The 14,408-nt window shown below is 40.8% G+C and overlaps 1 protein-coding gene across 1 annotated transcript; it reads left to right on the top strand.

The window, feature by feature from the left end:
* The first annotated feature begins 360 nt into the window (after positions 1-360).
* LOC105902406 (protein mono-ADP-ribosyltransferase PARP14-like) lies at positions 361-12,802 on the top strand. Its single transcript, XM_031571324.2, has 17 exons — positions 361-658; positions 856-938; positions 1,498-1,537; positions 1,894-2,154; positions 2,341-2,568; positions 4,316-6,747; positions 7,175-7,411; positions 7,653-7,874; positions 8,232-8,340; positions 8,528-8,677; positions 8,939-9,001; positions 9,153-9,338; positions 9,458-9,664; positions 9,762-10,388; positions 10,479-10,624; positions 10,825-11,002; positions 12,077-12,802. Exons 1-17 carry the CDS (start codon positions 478-480, stop codon positions 12,355-12,357), a joined length of 5,631 nt encoding a protein of 1,876 aa, XP_031427184.1. The 5' UTR covers positions 361-477; the 3' UTR covers positions 12,358-12,802.
* Positions 12,803-14,408: the final 1,606 nt, after the last annotated feature.

Here is a 14,408-nt window from a genome sequence, read left to right as displayed (position 1 = left end):
ATTGTATATCGCCATCTACTGGTGCAAAGAGTTCCCCGCTACTCAATGTGGAGCCTATTCCAGCGGCCCACATTTTCTCACAAAATGTCACCAAAGCAAAATCCAAAAACTGCAGTGTGTCAGTCAGTGATGACGAAAGTCTGTTTTGTAAATTATGAAAAGTATATTGTTTTCAAATGTAGAGGATAATGCCTTCAGAGGCCAACGAAGACGGTCCTCGTTTTCAACAGCAGTAACACATCAAAGTAAAATAGACAGGCCCACTCATATGCGATGTTTTTTTTTTTATGACTAAGTTATACCAAAAATGTATGTATGTGGTTAAACCAGTTATTCGGTTCAAGGGAACACAATTTAGCATTCAGTTTCCTGGAACATGTACCACTCCCCGAGTTGACAACCTGAAATGAAAGTGAAACTTTCTAGTTTTCAAAATAAACTGCCTGATCCAGTCAGAAGGCTTCAAACGCGACCAAGATGGAAGACTGTCCACATCGTGTTTTAGTAGAAGGTGAATGGTCGCCTAGTCACCGTAAAGTGCTTCGGCAAAAACTTCAAATATACTTTCAAAGTAAGAAGAAATCTGGTGGGGGTGACTGTGTCGTGGAATATGAAGAGAAAGCGAACTCAGCTACTATTGGATTTAAACAAGAGGAGGGTAAATCCTGCACTCGACGATATGATCACTTCCATGAATTGTGGCGCTTGCCTTCTTTATCTTGTAATTGTAATTATGACCAAGGAATCTACCCAGTTATTTTGATAATTTGCTAAATAAGGGTAGTGGTGACTTACGGTAGTCGGCGAGCGGTACTGTTGTTAATGGTTGAAGGATTTTTTTTTGTCTAATCCTAGTCCTAGAGCGCGTTCTTCTCCACACGCAACATGAAATCACCATCGACAACGAGCAGATTAAGCTATACCTCACCAGAAAATTGGTAAGTTTATGTGTTTTGTTGAGGTAATATAATAGATAATGGCATTTCAATGCGATCAAATCGATGAGATTTCAAGTCGAGATTTCCTGGTCGGCCTAGAACACCGCCAGGGCAGGGGAGGCCTAGCAGGGGATATCCAGAGCCTTTCCTACGATTCATAGGCTAGTGCTCAGGACAGTGCAGCAGAGGAGAGGAGCAAGGAACACGTGTTTTCTTTGGAAGAAATAAACTAATTAATAATAATAATAGCTGAGACAGCTCTTCGTTCCTTCTCCGTTGCTGTGGAATACAGGCAGGTCTAACAGAGTGACTAATCTTACATGACAGTAATGTTAAATTAGGATTCCGGAACTCTCCCAGTCAGCTGAACAACACTGGCACCACCCATGTCTACCATGAGTTATACCTGTATCCTATTTTAATTCATTTCAAGCCATGACTAATCCTCTTGGCATTTTTCTGTGTGACATTAGGAGCTGAAATATAATTTCCCCTAAAGAACACTTGCTTTTGTAGTCTTGGTCTAAAGCAAGTTTTTATTTATTTTTTTATTTAAAAGGAGGCAAAGGGCGTGCCACCTGTTGACAACCAATCTGCTGGTATGTATTGCACCTGTACTGTACTTTGACCCATTTAATGGCTTTTGCAGGGCATGGCATTTATATAACTGAGGATATGTTAACACAAGTTACACAAATGTTAATTTGTTGGTTTTATATGAGTAGGTAGTAAAAGTAAGTATTTAATGAAGAAAGATTGATGCACTTTGCACTTTACCACACCAAGCCTACAAGAGTACCAACACTACCCTTGGGTTAGTATTCAGGCCAATCATATGCCAGAATGGACCACATTGAGAGCATGTTCCCCCTTTTTAAGTAAAAAATATATGTTATGCTGTTATTATATGAACAGATCAAAAATGATGGGTAATACATGATTTTAATATTACCAGACGGAAAGAAAACTCAATCCCAGTCTCAAGATCCTCAACATGAAGGTCCCAGTGCCTCAGGTTCTATTGAAGTTCAGGAGGAGAGGGTTGAAGACTCCTATCGGCCCAACGCTGTTGTTGTGGAGAACATCGCTGAAGACATACCCAGGGAGCTTCTTGGACTGATAGTGGAGAACATCACTGGTATTTCTGAGGATGACTACAATATGGAGCTGATCTATGAGTCTTGTGTTGCTGTTGTAACATTCACTCATCCTGATGGTATGTATTTAGTTCTGTTCAATTTGCTTAGGCACTATATTTTTTGCATATACATTTTTTTACTCTGAAAATGGTATTGTGATTATTTATCTTTAAGTGAGATTACATTTTACATTTTATTCTGTAATCGAATCACTTATAAGGAATGCATCATGCCATAATTATACTACAATGCCTCTGTTTCAGATGTGAAGAAATTTCAGACCGAAGCCAAGCTCAGCAAAAAGTTTCAGCAGTACAATCTGACTGCCCGGGACCTGGAAAGAACCTGCTGTTTGAGGATCGAAGGTCTGCCACCTAAGGCTAAAGAAGATCTACTGAGTCTCTACTGTGAGAAATTTAGAGTTGAAGTACAGAGTGTCGCTATAAAACCCGAAGAAAACGCTGCTGTTGTCACATTCCAAAAGCCAGAAGGTAACACATGCTACAATTATTTTGTGGAGAGAAAAATTATACCAGACAGATTTTTTTCAATGTTCACATTTAGCCTATGAAGCAGACTGCTGACACACACATACAGTGGGGAAAATAAGTATTTGAACCCCTGCCGATTTCGCAAGTTTGGCTACTTGCAAAGAAATGTGTGATCTATAATTGTAATGGTAGGTATATTTTAACAGTGAGAAACAGAATATCAACAAAAAAATCCAGAAAACTGCATTTTATAACATTTATGACTTAATTTGCATTTGATGCAGAAAATAAGTATTTGAACCCCTAGCAAAACATGACTTAGTACTTGGTGGAATAACCCTTGTTGGCAACCACAGACGTCAGCCTTTCTTGTAATTGGTCACCAGGTTTACACACATCTCAGGAGGGATTTTGGTCCATTCCTCTTTGCAGATCCTCTCCAAATCCTTAAGGTTGCGTTTTCAATGGGAGGGAATGAGGTTCAAGCCCAATATTCCACGTTACATGGCCCCATCCATAGTCCCCTCGATGCAGTGGAGTCGTCCTGTACCCTTGGCAGAGAAACAGCCCCAAAGCATAATGTTTCCACCTCCATGCTTGACGGTGGGGATGGTGTCATATTCAGCATTCATCCCCCTCCAAACGCGGCAAGTCGCGTTGATGCCAAAGAGCTTGATTTTGGTCTCATCTGACCACATCCTGTCTCCCAATCCTCCTTAGAATCATTCAAGTGTTCATTGGCAAACTTCAGACGGCCCTGTACATGTGCTTCCTTGAGCAGGGGGACCTTGAGAGTTCTGCAGTACTTCAAACCATTACGGCGTAGTGTGTTGCCAATGGTTCTCTTGGTGACTGTGGTCCCAGCTGCCTTGAGATCATTCACAAGCTCCCCCTGTGTAGTTCTGGGGTTATTCTGCACCTTTCGGATGATCACCGATACCGCACGAGGGGATATCTTGCATGGAGCCCCAGACCTAGAGCGATGAACAGTTGTTTGGTGTTGCTTCCATTTGCGAATAATCGCACCAATAGTTGTCTGCTTCTCACCAAGCTGCTTGCCAATGGTTTTGTAACCCATTCCAGCCTTGTGCAGGTCTACAATATTATCTCTGACTTCCTTGGTCAACTCTTTGGTCTTGCCCATGGTGGTGAGGTTGAAGGTGTGAAGTATGATTCTTTGGACAGGTTTCTTTTATACACGTCACCAGTTGAGATCAGGTGTACCTTGTTAGGCCTAATGAGGACTAATCTGTGTGCTTCTTGGGCACATAACTGGTCATTGGGAGCCAGAATTCTTGCTGTTTGCTTAGGGGTTCAAATACTTATTTTCTGCATCAAATACAAATAAAGTCATAAATGTTATACAATGCAGTTTTCTGGATTTGTTTGTTGATATTCTATTTCTCACTGTTAAAATACACCTACCATTACAATTATAGATCACACATTTCTTTGCAAGTGGCCAAACTTGCGAAATCGGCAGGGGTTCAAATACTTATTTTCCCCACTGTACATACACACACACACACACACACACACTTACAACAGGGTTATTATAGTTAACCAACCTAAAAAGAGTAAAACCAAAACTAGCAAGGAAAAATAATTTCATTAACTGAAATTAAAATAAAAACACAAAAACTAATTTAAAGCTACAATGAACAATGCAACACAAACTCAAACAAAAAAGAATTGCATGTGTCCAGTTGTTATTTGTTAATTCTTACACTTTCACAATACATTTCAGATGTTGTGACCATGTTGAACACACAGCACAAGATCTGCAAAGTTGAAGTCAGCATGCATCCATACTACAAGTCACTAGGTACAGCGCTGTATGGTAAAGACAGACCAAGATGGAAGATTCCAGACTCTTTCCCTGAAAGCATCCACCCAGCACTGTATGAATTTGTCGTGAAGAAGCAGCTCGGATCTCACATCAATGACCAGATGCAAGCACACTTCTGCCAGATGAGCATGCAGAACACCAACGTTCTGCTCAGCCCACTTCCAGCCCTGCTGAAAATGAAGGGACTCACAGCCAAACACATAGACGGCTGGAAGGAAAACACCTTAGACGCTTTCCACCGCATCATGTCCAAATACGCAATACTTGAGAAGGTGATGAACTCAGATGTGTGTGGCTCAGTGGCAAAAGAGCTGCGGTTAGTTGTGCAGGACCATGTTGTCATGACAGTGGATCCTTTAAAAGGGCAGTTGACGCTTGCAGGGATGTCGAAAGACATAGAAAACCTGAGAGGGATGGTGGGTGGTATTATTCAGAAGGCAACGGATCAGTTTGAGCGGGAGACGAACAGTGTTTCAGAGGAAATGGATTTGCCTCCTGACATTTATAAACTGCTGCAACTTGATGGCCTGTCACAGTACATCACAGCCTCCTGCCCCCAGGTATCCCTCAATTACAAATCCAGCATCAAGAAACTTGTCCTCTCTGGCTTAAAAACTGAAGTTCTGTCCGTTAAAACCTGGGTCCTTGAGAATAGAATGCAGATGACACAGAGGGCAGTGGAGCTTGACCGTCATATAGTGGACTTCCTGAGGGCAGTGGACAGCGAGATGATCTCTGATCGTCTCTTCTTCTCCAAAAGAATCCATGCCATTTATGTGATCAAGGACGGAGCTGTGGTTTTGACTGCAAGCTCAGAAACATCCCTGAGTGAGTCTATGCAGAGGATAAAAGAGAATCTCGCGTCTAAGGTTCTCACTGTGGAGGATCAAGAGGTACTCAGAAAGTCAGAATGGAAGACTCTGAACACTGAACTCCTTAGTGTGTACAACACATCCAAGGAGATCACACTGTTGATAACTTTAAACAAACCTGACAGTCTTATCATTGCTGGCTTTATTGAGCCCGTCAAGGAAGTCAGCCTGAATCTCGAAGAGTTCCTGCGTAATCATGCAAGAATTGTGGACACTGTTAAGGTCAAATGCTGTGCTGCAGCAAGGTTCATTGAAGAGCATAAGTCAGACGACTGGAAAAAGTTTGCCAAAGTTGGTGAGGTGGTGGTGAAATTCCATCCAAGACGCCCACGAATCAAGCTGTCAGGAGAGCGTATCTATGTTAAACCTGCTTTGGATGCTTTTAAGAGGATGGTGACCAGCTTGTTTATAGATGAACTGAAAGTCTCTAAGCCTGGAGCAAAGAAGTATTTCCAGGAACAAGGCAGCTTGCTACTATCAATGATGTTAAGGGACCATCGTTGTGTCGTTCTGCTTCAGGATGACGATATGTTGGAGGAGGCGGATAATGATGATGATGATGGTGAAGGAAGAAACAGAAAATTCTCAATATCCCCTGACTCTCAGCAATGTTACTGTGAGGTACAGATGCCTTGTGGGGTGCTCATTGCAGTCAGCAAAGCAGATATCTGTGTGTTTCAAGCAGATGCTCTTGTGAACGCTGCCAACGAAGACCTGAAGCATATTGGGGGCTTGGCAATGGCCATGCTAAATGCTGCTGGCCATCAGCTCCAGAGAGACTGTGACATGTACACATCCAGGTATGGAAAGCTTCGCCCTGGAAGTGCAATTATCACAGAGGCAGGACGTCTGCCCTGCAAACATGTTGTCCATGCTGTCGGCCCACGGTTCTCGGACACTGACAGACAGACAGCAGTGCAACGTCTTAGCTCTGCCATCACTGAAAGCCTGAACCAGGCCTCGAAGGCTAACTGCACTTCCATCGCAATCCCAGCAATCAGTTCTGGAATTTTTGGATTCCCACTGGACCTTTGCACACACACCATTGCCAATGCTGTGCGTGACTACTTTGAGAACCGGAAACGGAATTCCCTGAGCAAAGTCTACCTGGTCAACAATGATGACAAAACTGTGAATGCGATGGTTCAGGCTGTTGAGAATGTATTCCGTGACATGAATCCAAGATCTGAAACTCCACAAGCTCCCTCCCAGAGACATACATACAGGGGGAGAGGCAATCGTGGGTCAAGGAATCAGGGGGGAAGACCTGAGGGAGCTACAAGATGGAAGAATGAAACGTTCAATGATTCTGAATCAGACAAATATAGAGAGGGAGAGAGGCAGTGGCAGAGCTCATCCTCACGGTCACGTTCAGATGCACCGGGAGTCCTGGAGAGCAAACTTACACCTGAGGGAGTCAAGATCGTCCTGAAGGAAGGAAACATTCAAGATGCATCTGTAAGTGTGTCATTTTCCTTTAAAGGGAAACTTTGGGATTTTTCAACCTGGGCACTATTTTTTTTATCTTTTTGTGTTCAGATTTTTACTAAATGTAGTGTTCTAACTCAATACTATACTGATTTTGATTTTTAATTGTCCCTTGTAAATGTTTTGCCCTCAATGTTCTTAAAATAGGGCCCAGGTTGAAAAAATCCCAAAGTTTCCCTTTAAGTGTAATTCAGTTTAGAACTGGCCGACTTGTTAGATCTATTTGCATATCTGCACATTTTGGACAAAAGTGGAAATTGGACCTGTTAATTTCCCCTAGAAAACACTGAATTGTATGTTCAGTTTTTGTGAGAAAATCTTAATAAAGTATCATTATTTGCAATACATTGTTGCATGTAACTTTTAAAATAATAATCTACATCTTCACCATCTCCAGACAAAGGTTGTGGTGAACACAGTTGCAGAGAACGTGAACCTCAGCCAAGGGGCCGTCTCCAAGGCTCTTCTCCTGACCGCTGGACCACAGCTCCAGTCAGCAGCCAATGATGAGGCCAGAGGAAGTTCAATGCGATATGGGGAAATGGTGATAACTGATGGCTTTGGCCTGAGATGCAAGAAAGTCTTCCACACCGTCTGCCCTCCATGGGATCACAGAGGTGGTAAATCAGAAGAGGTAAGCATTAGGGGGGGGGGGGGGTACTGAACTAGTCCTGACAGCCATAAAATTATCAAAATTATGTAAATCTCACAATGACAAAAAATCTACTGGATTAGAATAAACATTACATTTACCTGCACGAATGTGTGGAAATAGCAATTCTGAAATGAAAAATATGCTCTTAGAGTAAGGTACTTTCAATTATTCTCGTACAGTTATTTAAATATTTGTGTGTGGGTGTCTGCATTCCCAATAGGTATTGAAGAAGATTGTAAGAGATTGCCTGAGAGAGGTAGACAAACGTGAGCTGGCCTCAGTTACTTTTCCTGCTATTGGCACTGGGAATCTGGGTTTTCCCAAAGACCTGGTGCCGAGGATCATGATGGAGGAAACACAGATGTTCTGCAGCAAAACAAATCCTCAATGGTTAAAGGAAGTGGTCATCATAGTACACCCCTTAGACAGAGAGAGCGTGGACGTAAGGATTTTTCAGAATGATTTTGGCCAATACATAGTTATTTATACAGTACTGAGCAAAATTATTTGGCACATTTTTAACAGTGCTGTAAAGTCATGATGCTTTCAAAACTGCATGTTTGCTGCACTTCGCATATTCATGTAAAGTGCAGCAAACCAAAAATACCTGAACTGATTTTACTATTTTATAAAATAATGTATTTTCTTTTGATACCCTAATGCAGAATATGGCAAATAACTGTTGAAAAATACCTCAAACTTTTGCACAGTGCTGTATATGACAGATGTAGTGTAATGTGCTGGAATGATTGCTATAGGTTATAATGTGCACTCACAGTGTTAAATGACTGGTTTTTAGTGCTTCAGGAGGGCGTTCAAAGGAGAAAGACCAAGAGAGAGCAAAAGTGAACCTCAAGGCAAGAGAACAGGTCATGGCCAACAGAAGCAGAAACCACAACAGTCTTCAGGTAACATGTTGTTTTTAAAATCCTACTTGCTTCTGTTTGAGGATGTTGGGCTGTGTCTTCTGTATGTTTCAGTGTTTCTTCACTCTCAGAAACCGCTTGCAGTAGCATTCCCTGCAGTCACATCAGTCAAGCTGTTACAGAGTATGAAATTAGGATGAGGCTGTGATAGATGGTTCTTTCTCCACAGGACTATGGGGTCAAGTCAACACTGTGTCTTTGGGGAAACACTCTGTGCACATCGGTCACCTGACCTTAGAGTTGTCAACTGGTGACATCACTAAAGAGACCACTGATGTCATTGTCAATTCCTCCAATGCCACATTTTCCCTTAAGTCTGGTAAGTTCATTGTATTTAACCAAAATAAAATAAAATGACTTGCACTTACAATATCTTAATCCTTTTTCAAGTATTTATTGAAGTACTTATATAAATGTCCAAAGAGGTATTATACTTTGGTGAATTTTCAAACGTGATTTGATCTGGAAAGCCTTACAAAGTCTCTCCAGAGATTTTCTGAATCCATGCATCACTATATAGAATATCAATACCAGGCTACCAGTAGGTTTTGATCAGGCTGTGTAATGCTTTGTCTTTCAGGGGTTTCCATGGCCATCCTTGGGGCTGCTGGCTCAGCAGTAGAATCAGAATGTTCAGAGATTGGTTAGTCCCTACATTCCCACTCCCATAGATAAGTTAATTTTGATCAAGATAAGTGTACCATTGTAATGATTACAAGGTGATGGTATATAGACACGTAAAAAGGTTCAGAATATCTGGAAAAAAATTCAAAATGATCTTTCTGTATTCACAGTGAGCTCACCCAATTTCCAACAATGCGAAATGATTTTGACTGAGCCGGGCAGACTTCCATGTAAACACATTGTCCATATTGTGGGAACAAATAACCTGAAAGATATTAAGGATCGTGTCTTAAATGTTCTCACATTTTGTGAGCAGAGAAAATTTGCCTCTGTCTCCTTTCCAGCTCTCGGCACAGGTACAGTATAAAATACTAGCAGAAACATATTGCACTTTTAAAAAATAGGTTTGGGTATTTTTTGGTCATATTCATCATCCTTGTTATTTTTTCATATTTGTAACACTGTCCACCACCAGGCCAAGGTGGAGTCAGTGCATCTGCAGTGGCTGATGCAATGATTGAAGCCATTGTGAGCTTTGTCAAGAAGGCCAAGAGTCATAATATAATATCTGTGAAGATTCTCATCTTCCAAACCAACATGGCTTCAGAGTTCCATCAGAGCTTGCTGACACGACAGGCCAAAGGAACAGAAGACGACAAGGGTATTTTGGATAAAATTAAGGGTAAGAAAGCCACAACACAAAAAACAAAGAACGAGTGAAATGGTGTGCATTTTTACCTTTTAGATTATTAATATATATTTTTTTTTCTTCATTTAAGATACATTTACAGGCTGGTTTTCATCTGGTGGTACTGAAGACCTGAAATCTGCTGATGAGGAGTTTGTCATGGTGGGTGAAGAGTTTGCTCCCGCCATTTTCCAATTCTGTGGAGAGACGGCCCAGGAGGTCAACAGAGCCAAAGACTGTGTGACCAGTTGCATCATGAAAGAGCAGGCTTCTACTCAGATCCAGGACCCACTAATTAGTCGTTTCACCCAGGAGGATAGAAATGAGCTTCAGAATCTGCAGAAGGAACTGACTGTCAGCATCAGGGTGGAGAGGAGGAACACTGACTCCATCATCTACCTGGAGGGCTTGACTCGTGATGTGTTCAAGGTCGAAGGGCGAATCAGAGATATGATCCGGAAGGCAGAGAGGGAGGACACAACCAGACGAGAGGCCTTTATGATCAGCACCATGGTGAAATGGCAGTATGTGGACTTCAACAATACACCTGTGCCTTTCGACATGTACACTAACATGAACTTAGAGCAGGCCTTCCAGACTAGAATGAGAAGAGTGACAATCAAGATTGGCACACATGAATATGAAGCAGATGTGTCAAGCAGAATAGCCACAAAGCCTGGACGGAAGGATATAGAACTTAAACGAGTTGATCAAAAAGGTAGGATGAAATATTACATATGTGTTGTTGTTGACCAAGGCAGCTATGATGACAATAATGAAGTCTAACAATACGTTACTCTGATGTCAGATGATTCATCAGTGAGCTTACCCAGTCATTGGGCCAACATGAACGCCGGGGATGTTGATCAAATCAAACTTATTGCAAGCAGCACTGAATACGCAGAAGTTGAGAAGGAGTTCAGGAGAACTGGCCTTGCATCAATAATAATTCAGGTGAAAGCTTATTGTGTTTGTATTTATTTCATTGTACTTCTTTTACTTAACTAGATTGTATTGAAATGTATGGAAAGACAGACAGAAAATAATTAGTAAATAAGTTAACAAGAATTTTTTGGGGAAACTGTTTGGCCTTTTGTGTTAAAATTGTAAATGTATATATATACATGTAATTCTTGTGGTTTTGATTCTTTCAGATTGAGAGAGTCCAGAACAGCACACTTTGGAAGGGCTACATGATCAAAAAAGAACAGTTTGATCAGAAGAACAAACACACAAATAATGAGAAAAGGCTTTTCCATGGCACAAGTCCTAATAAGATAGACCAGATCAACCGTTCCGGGTTTAACCGGAGTTTTGCTGGGACTGCAGTCGGTATGGTCTGCTTTCATTACTTTCAACATAGGAGAGTATTTTGATCACTAACCTGTTACATGCAAATAAAGCTTGTGTGTGACTATTCAGAACTCCTAAAGTAGAGGGTAAGCTAATTAGCCTGCTGTCTTTTACTATTTTGTGAACCTTGAATTGAATGGAATTCAAAGACACAATGGTAGTTACATGGAACTAGCTTTCCATCTTAAATGTAGGAAAATTACAACACATCTGAACAGTAAACTAGTCGTAGTGCTGCTTTCAAAACAGCCCTTTGTGTTTTACAGTAATGTGAGACAAATGTGCAGGCATACAAAGCATTTTGTGTGGGAAATCCTTTGTGGTTCGCCTAGATGGATAGAAGTGCAGTTTATGCACAATCCAGCCTGCTTAAAAATAACAAAATGTCCCTTCTCTTGCTCTTAAAGCAGCATTATGTTAATTAGGTAGTTGTAAACCACTTTAAGTATTTCAAGTATTTAAAAGCTTTTGTGGGCAGCTAGTTTTGATTACAACTATCTTCATCAAGTAATTTTGATGACTTATGGTAATGTTACGAAGACACGAACACACCTATCTTTCCCAGTGGCTACTCTCTTAAATGTAAAAAAATTTAGTTTTACATCTGTTCAGCTTTTTATAGTGCCAGCTTTGCTGTTGTTGTTTGCAAATCAAGTCTGTTGGTTGTTAGCTAGTTAGCTACCCAGTTTTTAGACAAAACACTGTGTCACAGATGTCTAAGATAAGAAAGCACAAATAATGTAAGAAATACTGGACCTTAAAATTCAAAGACTTTTTCAAATACTCAAATACTTTTTCAAATAGATTTCAGTCAGATGTTGTATTTTTATTATTGCTTTAACTTACTTAATTCAAAAATACAAATGATAAATTTCACCACAGATATTTTGCAATGCAGTTATTGCCTGTTCAGCCCTCTTACATCAGTTTTGTCATAGCACAAACACATGGTTGTCTAAGAAACCTAATGCAAGGAACTTTTTTGTATGGACATGGTCCTTCTTTTCATAGAAAATTACTTAGCTTACATTACTGTATTTTTCCTGTTCACAGGTGCCTTGTATGGAAATGGCGCCTATTTTGCTGTTGATCCCCAATACTCAGCCAACGGCTATGCCAAACCTGATGTCAATGGACACAAGCGCATGTACCTGGCAAGAGTTTTGGTCGGAGACTACACTCCAGGATCAGGTGGCCTGCTAGCACCTCCTGCCCGAAACACTGGGACAGCTGACTTGTTTGACAGCGTGACAGATAAGAAGACAAACCCCACAATATTTGTCGTCTTCAATGATGTCCAGGCCTATCCTGAGTACATCATCACATTTCAGTGAGATGCTGTCTGTATAAACATGTTATTCTATATGAAAGAAAAACTAAATCATTTTAAACACAAAAAGCATTTAAGTATTACATAACATTGAAAATGGAGTGAAATTGCAGTCATAGAAATTAGGTAACTTAAAAGATTGTATGCATTTCCTATTCAAATGTTAAAAATGCGTAAAAAAATTGGATGGAAACCCGGCTACTGTTTGTCTTTTCAGAATCAGCTCCTGGTTTGATTATATGTACATTGTTGCCTGTATTAAATTGTGATTTTTCCAAAGTGATGAACCTATGTGTATCGTGTTGCTGACTAGTCTGGAGGACTTTTCATGGTGATGATATATAAACAGAAAGCTTTGCTCTCAGTCAAAATGTACTTGATGCACTGATGAGGATTTCACTGTGTACTTGCTGTAGAAGTAGAAACTGAATAAAAACTCTAAATCTAAATGAATGAAATGAAGAATTCTATTGAAATTGAACGAATGACTTGTGACATTGGCAGTCTTTCGTGCATCTCTCAGATTGTTGTGGTAGTTGTGCTCTGCCAATGAATACATTACTGTCAAACCTCTATCTCTTTCGTTCTCACGCTCTCTTCCTGTCATTCTATTGTATAACACTGCATGAATATATAATTAATTATATTTGAATGTAAGGTTCTAGTAGGCCTACCTGTTGGCATTAGCACTTTTAGCATTATCGCCACTGTGAAATTGTCATTGCAGAGCACAGCTCTCAGTTAGGTTTAATAAGAGACTCAAACATTCTGCATCATTGATTTAATAGTTTGTTAATATTGTATTGGTATATGGTAAATTATTCACATTTACTTAACTTTGCGACATGAAATATATATTACACATACATACATTCTACAAATATATTTATACATTATTACATATAAAGAATTCCTATGCTCGCCAATCCACCCAACACTGCTGCTGTCCCTGTGGAATCAGTTCAGTAATCAAAACCAATAATTTAATGATACATTAATATACATTTTAATTCATTACAATTCGGCCATGGTTGGGCATCAATCATAATGCCAGTCCAATGTTAGTATCAATTAGGGAGATCATTTCGTATGAATCAGGGCTGCCCACTCAGATGAGTTTGACATGCATCCGGCCCACATCTGACATGACGCAGCCGCTGGCTCGGCTGTCTTTCCTCACGTGACATAACACCTGACCCCTCCCACCACCACCACCACTCCACTTGGTGACATTTCTCAGGTGTGCTCCTTTTTTGTTAGAGGGAAGAAGAAAAAAAAAACTTCTGACCTCTGTTGGTGAGGTACTGTACTGTACTGTACTGTATTAGTGCTTACACTAGAGGGCAGTCACACATCTTATGAGGGAGACTACCTTTGGTTTCTCCTTCATGTCCCTCAATGCTCCTCAGTGCATTGTCTTCAGGGCATTGCACAAGTTCATGGTCTCTGACTATTTACTTGTATTTAGATATGAAGCATGTCACAAACACCAACATATCAGGAATACTGGAAAAGGGAGTCCCAAAGATAGAAAATAAAGAAGAAATAAGTAAAAAATGTATTCTGCTGAAATGATATAAAGTCAGTTATGGCATGGGTGTGTAACATAATCAAACACCCACAACGTCAAAACACCTCCTCACAACTCTTTTACACAAGCCGTCCACAAAGTAACTGAAGTGGCGGAACATCTCCAGAGACGATGGCCAACTCTCACTACTCATGCTGTATCGTAGCAACTACGGCTGGGAGGAAAGGCAGCACTACCCTTTGGACTCGGTGCGGTCAGACCAAGGTGAATGATCCTGAATGATCTTCTGGGTAGTGACTCTCGCCAGCCGTCTGAAGCAGCCCTGACTGGTTGGGCCTGTCTCATCATCATCTCTCTCTCTCTCTCTCTCTCTGTCTACCCAAAAGGCTCCTAGGAAAACGGGACAGGACAGTCACTCATTTACTATTCCCCACCAGCCTGTTCGAAACAGCAAGACATGTGAACATCTTTTCCCCTAACATTCTTTCACTAGCCGCTGTCCCCTTTCTGTCTCTGGCAAGCAA

Source organism: Clupea harengus, chromosome 8, assembly GCF_900700415.2.
Source record: "Clupea harengus chromosome 8, Ch_v2.0.2, whole genome shotgun sequence".
NCBI lineage: Eukaryota > Metazoa > Chordata > Actinopteri > Clupeiformes > Clupeidae > Clupea > Clupea harengus.
Note: the sequence above shows the minus strand (reverse complement) of the source record. Positions and strands in the feature narration are given on the sequence as shown.

Coding starts and splice junctions, on each gene's coding strand:
- LOC105902406 (XM_031571324.2), top strand. CDS start 478: ATGGAAGACTGTCCACATCGTGTTTTAGTAGAAGGTGAATGGTCGCCT. Junction 1,538..1,893: donor TGTTGACAACCAATCTGCTG/GTATGTATTGCA, acceptor TAATATTACCAG/ACGGAAAGAAAACTCAATCC. Junction 6,748..7,174: donor GAAACATTCAAGATGCATCT/GTAAGTGTGTCA, acceptor CACCATCTCCAG/ACAAAGGTTGTGGTGAACAC.